A 6000-nucleotide genomic window follows, 5' to 3' on the forward strand; every position below is an offset into this window, starting at 1 on the left:
CCAAGTTGGGCTCCCTGCTCATAGGGAGCCTGCTTCCTCTCCCTCTCCTCCCTGTTTGTACTCTCTCTCGCTATTTCTCTCTCTCTCAGATAAATAAATAAAACCTTTACTTCTTAAATTTTTGAAAAGATTTTATTTATTTATTTGACAAAGAGAGTGAGCGTGCAGGTAGAGGGAGAGGGAGAAGCAGGCTCCCTGTGGAGCCAGGAGCCTGTTGTGGGGCTCCATCCCAGGACCCTGGGACCATGACCTGAGCTGAAGGCAGATGCTTAAGTGACTGAGCCACCCAGGCGCCCCATAAACAAAATCTTAAAAAAAATTTTTTTACTTAAAGGAAAACAAGATAACTTACAAGAAATGCATAGGTTCAGTTAACTTAAAATCTAATAACCTTAATATACTACAAATATCACTTCACTCTAATTGTTTTCTGGCTTTATTTATTTGGCTTTACATTTTAAAGATTTTATTTATTCATTTGACAGAGAGAGATTACAAGTAGGCAGAGAGGCAGGCAGAGAGAGAGGAGGAAGCAGGCTCCCTGCGGAGCAGAGAGCCCGATGCAGGGCTCGATCCCAGGACCCTGAGATCATGACCTGAGCCGAAGGCAGTGGCTTAATCCACTGAGCCACCCAGGCGCCCCGGCTTTACATTTTAAAAAGACATTTTCTTCCTGCCAAGGACACCTTCTGAGATTCCCTTTGTCAACTATGTCTTCCATATCTCTTACGATTTACCAGTCTGTACCAGATAGCTTTGTTTCTTCTTCTTACTACATTTGGGCTCTCTCCTCTGTATCTTTCACAAATTCTACCAGCTTCTATTCTGTCCTCATATCTTCTCTTTGCCCTCACTGATTTTGCTGTTTTTGTTCTTCGTCATACCTCCTCATTACGTGATCTTGGACACTTTCATATTGGTTATGCATGTTCTAGAAATATCCTTGGATTACAGTTGAGGGGTAAGGATATGTGGAAAAGGTTGAAACAACTTCATCTGTGCTTTAAAAACTGTTTGACAAAAGTGAACTATAATTTTATCTAGATTCACATTCTTATAGATTGCTCATTACATAGGTGCTGTTTACAATAACCAAGAAAAACAACTTCCAAAACTCAACTTGCACAAATATAAAGATAACATTTCCTATGTCTAAAATTAATCAAGCAAAATAAAAATGAACTTCTTTTGAGAAAAGCATCATGGAAATTTTATCAAAAGGGTTTATTTCTCTTCTTTGGAAAATTTCCCTAAGAAATGCTAATACTAATATTTTAAACACTCTCATTAGTATATATCTAAAAGCAAAGAGTGAACAAGATATATATAATATAAATATATACATAGATATAGTATATATATATACGCTTATATATATAGATATAGTATATATCTATATATATATTTGAACTCATATAGAAGATTTCTGAAGCAATACATCAAACAAGAGCCAGTGGTTGCCTCTGTTAACAAAGAAATAGGATTGTGGAAGGCATAGAGGTGATGTTTTACTTTTTACTTTGTTCCCTTCTGCATTGCTTGAATTTTACCAGGAGCACGTATCATTATAATAGAAAGCTTAATAACTTTTTCAAAATCCTTGTGTTGCAATTTTTTTTTTTTTTAAACTAACCTCCAAAGCTCTCTTGTAGTCACCCAGGTGAAAAGCACAGTATCCAATCCACAGATCAGTGTCCTCTTCTTGTTCCCCAACGTGACGTTTGAACTTCAGGTTAAAATTTCAGAAAGAAAGAAAGTGTGAGAGACAGGGGAAAAAAAGAAAGAAAGAAGGGGGGATAGAAAGGGAGGGCAGAAGGGAGGGATGGAGGGAGGAAAGGAAGAAAGAAAGAAGGAAGGGAGGAAGGAAAAAAGAAAGAAGGAGGGAGGGAGGGAGGGAGGGAGGGAAAGAAAGACAGACTTTGAATAATCCATCTATTTAAAAAACTGCTATGTTAGGGCACCTGGCTGGCTCAGTCAGTGGAGTGTGTGACTCTTGATCTTGGAGTTGTGAGTCTGCATCCCACACTGGGTGTAGAGATTACTTAAAAATAAAATCTTTAAAAAAATTTAAAAACAAACAAACAACACTGCTATGTTAAACTACTGATAAACAAATCAGCAAGGAAATTGCAAGTAACAGAAGTAAGACAATACTGTTTAATTAAGCCTATACCTAAGGAACTCAGCACAATTACTCCCCCTGCCCCAACTTTTTTTAAGTAGACTCCACACACAGTATGGAGCCCAACTTGAACTCATGGGGCTTGAACTCATGACCCTGCAATCAAGACTTGGCCTGAGATTGAGTCTGACACTTAACTGACTGAGCCATCCAGGCGCCCCAGCACAATTTCCTTCTAATCGTCACAGAAACATTTATTTTTTTTGAACGCTTCAACAACTAACAGAATATACATTCCACTTATTCCAGGAAGCATTATCAAATACTGGAAGAATGGATGCTGCAGAGCAACTGAAACAGGATATACTAAAACAATGTGTGTAAATGTACGATGGTCTCAATTCTTTCCAACAGTTAGGAATGAAAAGAATTTTAATGTTTGCTTTATACATTACTCAAGAAAACTGTAGCACAGATTATTTCTTAGACATTCGCAAGATGAAAAATCTAGTTCACTTAATATTTCCAGTTAAGAGAAACATATATTTTCAAATATTTCACCTTTGTTTTTCTGGATTGACGGACATCTTATTCATAAAGTATTTAAGAGTTATCCCCATAACAATTCTGGGGGCAAGTAAGAAACACAAGATTTATGCAAAGTTTCTAATGCCAAACACCTGAAGGTTAGAGAGATTAAGCAATGAACTCCAGACCACTACAGCCAGGGAGGGCAGCAGCAGGGACCACCACAGTCCACTGACTTCATCACCTGTGTTCTCACCCTCCATGTGCTACTGCCTCCCAGCGCACACATCAAACCTGTCCCATTAGTGCACATTAGCATACATTTATTCATAGGTAACTTTCACTGAGAATAAGCCATTAAGTCATTCTGTTACTCTTAAATAGGCCTACCAGGGCCTATAAGAATTAAGGATATTGAGAAGACTGGCCTCATTTATGTCCATTGTGAAAAAATATCCCAGCCAACAGAAGTCCTGCTTTGGAGGAAAGCAATGAGGCCTTGAAGGAGTTTAAACTCCCATGATAATGTGAGAGTTTTTCATTCTACAGGCTGATACACAAAAAACTGGTTAAAAAAAAATTAAGTAGGGGGGTGCCTGCGTGGCTCAGTTGTTAAGCATCTGCCTTCAGCTCAGGTAATGAGCCCACGGTCCTGGGATCGAGCCCCACATCAGGCTCCCTGCTTGGCGGGAAGCCTGCTTCTCCCTCTCCCACTCCTCCTGCTTGTGTTTCCTCTCTCGCTTTGTCTCTCTCTGTCAAATAAATAAGTAAAATCTTTTAAAAAAATTAAATAGGGAGCGAACACCTATTTATAGATCAGTCCTACAGAACATTGGTGCCTTGACTGTTACAAGATGAAGACAACCATTAATACTTCCTCATCTAGGATAAGAACTTACTCCTGTAGTTAACACCATAACATTACAAGTCTTCCTTTCACAAAATGCTGTGGATCTGAGGACAGTGCCTTAAAGTCTGAAGAAATTCTTATTGGAAGTCTCCCTGAATTTGCTTCAGGAATTGCCTGGAACCACAGGAAAGCTCATGAGACCCCCCTCCCCCAAAGCACAGCAGTACCCATTCTTATTCCCATACACCATGGCACTTTAACCACCCACCTAAGAATAAGCATAGAACAGGGCCTCCCTGATAACATGAAAGCAGTGTGGTGGTCATCGTCTTAAAGAAAAGAGAGAAGAGAAAGGGGACCGATACAAATTAGACATATAACTACCACTTAGTCCACTGATTTACAGAGCTAGAAGGTCTTTCCAAGTCAACTTCCCCATTTTATTTCTTTAAGATTTTATTTGAGAGAGAGATAGAGATAGAGAGAGAGAGCATGAGTTGGGAGGGGGCAAAGGAGGGAAAAGAGGGAGAGGGAGAAGAAGACTCCCCAGTCAAGCAGGAAGTCTGACATGGGGCTCAATCCCATGACCCTGAGATCATGACCTGAGCCAAAGGCAGGTGCTTAACCAACTGAGCCACCCAGGCGCCCCCAACTTCCCCACTTTGAAGATGAGAAAGTTGACACCAAAAAAGTCAAACAAAGTTCTCAATAGCAGAGCTAATGAGAAACAGAAGACTGTACATGGAAGACTGGGAAATATATAAAACTAATTAATACAATTATTGCTGATAGATTACAAGTGCTGATAGATTACATATAGCGGGAGTAGTGCTTTGGAGAAATGACTGGCACCACCAAACCAGACTGTGCTGTCAAAACTCTTCTTCTCTTCATTCTTTGGTGTGCCCCTTCATCCTCCTACAACGTGTGATTCCCACAAGGCAGCTTCTCAAAGTGTAGTATCTTTGGACCACCTACATCAGAAGCACTTGGGCCACTTGTAAAAAATGCGGGTTCCTGAGCACCACTGCAGACTGATTTGGAAAGAATCAGAATCCCTGAGGCAGGAGTCCAGGAATATACATTTTAATAGGCACCCTAGGTGATCCTGATGTGTATCAGAAGTTGAGAACTACTGCCATAGAGGTTTGAAGTATTTTCTGAAGATACAGTGCTCTAGACAATAAGCATGAAGCATGGTGGTATTATATAAACGATCCAGACTTTATAACATATAATAGGAATAAACATAAATTGGTCAGCGCTCGGGATAAACACTGTGTGAACTGATGCTATTTTAAATGTCCCTCCATAGTTGTAGCTCAGTTCACCGTAGTGGGACTAGACGTAACCCAAAGTGTCCTTCAAGAAGTAAGTCTGTCTTCTTAGTACATCTTTAACCAGGTCTATCGTTAACACGGAATCATCAGACTGTGCCTGACTCGATTTACTAGGAAACCCCCCCCCCCCAAAGTGCTCACCTGCTCCAAGAGCACAGCAACCAGCATTCACCCGAGCGTTCACCCCCTTTAAGAAGCAACCTTCTTTGCACATTACCTCCAGTAGGGTAATAGCTCCAGTGAAATCTCTTTGCGAAAGTAGCTCCTCCAGTTTCGGAATCTTCCTACCTTTCTTCTTTCTTTTGTCGGTGTGCGGTAGGTCCCCGCCTACAGCAGGTTTGGCCCTTGAAAGCATCTGTGAAGGAAGCAACAAAGACAGCTGTGTGACCGAACTCCGACTGTCAGCTTTAAACTTGGAGCGACAGCACCAGAATCTGCAAGTCAAATCTTTACCAACGAACCTCAGGGAAACCCGTTCAAGCTCTCGGTATCACGTATTTTACTCAAAGGGCTGTCACCCTGCACTTGAGCTGAACCCAACGGCTACCACACCTACTCTTCTTTATCAAGTCATTCGAGCGGGCTAAGCGGTGCTTTCGCGCAGCTTCTGTCATCTCCGCCTTTCCTTGATCTGCTTTCCACCCCCGTGCGGAGAAACGGAGAAGCAGACGGAAGAAAGCGTCGAGGTGTTTACGGTTGCATCCCTGTCTCCCGTGAGAACGGGGGTAAGGCGGGGAAAGCATCCTCCGCTGACACTCCTAGACTTCACCCAGAAGTGTGCTGGGAATCTCCGATCTCCGGTCCTAGGTTCCACTCAAGGTTCTCCCTCACTGTTCAGAGCCACTAACCATCTTGGCGTTGGTTCGGTGAGCCCCTTCCCGGGACCAAGGGGCAGGAGAGGCCCAGCCTGGGCGCCTCACTGCAAGCACACAGCTCTCTTCGTCTCCACGGCAACCCGGCGGGGGTGGGATCTGGTTCGTCAACGAGAAGCGCTCTCAGGAGAACCGGTGCCCGCGGCTATTTTGGTTCCGCCCGCCTCCGTCGCTGAAGCAGTGGAAGTTCTTCTCTTCAAGGAGGAGAGGCGTCGTTCTGGGTTCTGGGAGTCAACGTTCGTTTCTCTACTTACGGGTTTACTTTAAGAAAACGCATTCGAACGGCAT

The 6000-nt window shown here is 42.5% G+C and overlaps 1 protein-coding gene across 2 annotated transcripts in view; it reads right to left on the reverse strand.

Annotated features, from left to right (window-relative positions):
• The window catches only part of TTC26 (tetratricopeptide repeat domain 26), a 47008-nt gene extending 41238 nt beyond the window's left edge, over positions 1–5770 (reverse strand). Inside the window, exons 1-3 of one of the 2 annotated variants that reach the window (XM_046021633.1) lie at positions 5689–5770; positions 5058–5195; positions 1634–1726 (exon numbers count right to left, since the gene is read on the reverse strand). In XM_046021633.1, coding sequence (XP_045877589.1) covers positions 1634–1726; positions 5058–5195; positions 5689–5691 — 234 coding nt within the window. In that variant the 5' untranslated portion in view covers positions 5692–5770. Of the gene's footprint in view, positions 1–1633; positions 1727–5057; positions 5196–5301; positions 5366–5688 lie in introns of those variants that run through there. The other variant, XM_046021634.1, reaches the window with a different exon arrangement.
• Between the last annotated feature and the right edge of the window lie 230 nt (positions 5771–6000).

The sequence above is a fragment of the Meles meles genome, chromosome 10 (assembly GCF_922984935.1).
Source record: "Meles meles chromosome 10, mMelMel3.1 paternal haplotype, whole genome shotgun sequence".
Classification (NCBI taxonomy): domain Eukaryota; kingdom Metazoa; phylum Chordata; class Mammalia; order Carnivora; family Mustelidae; genus Meles; species Meles meles.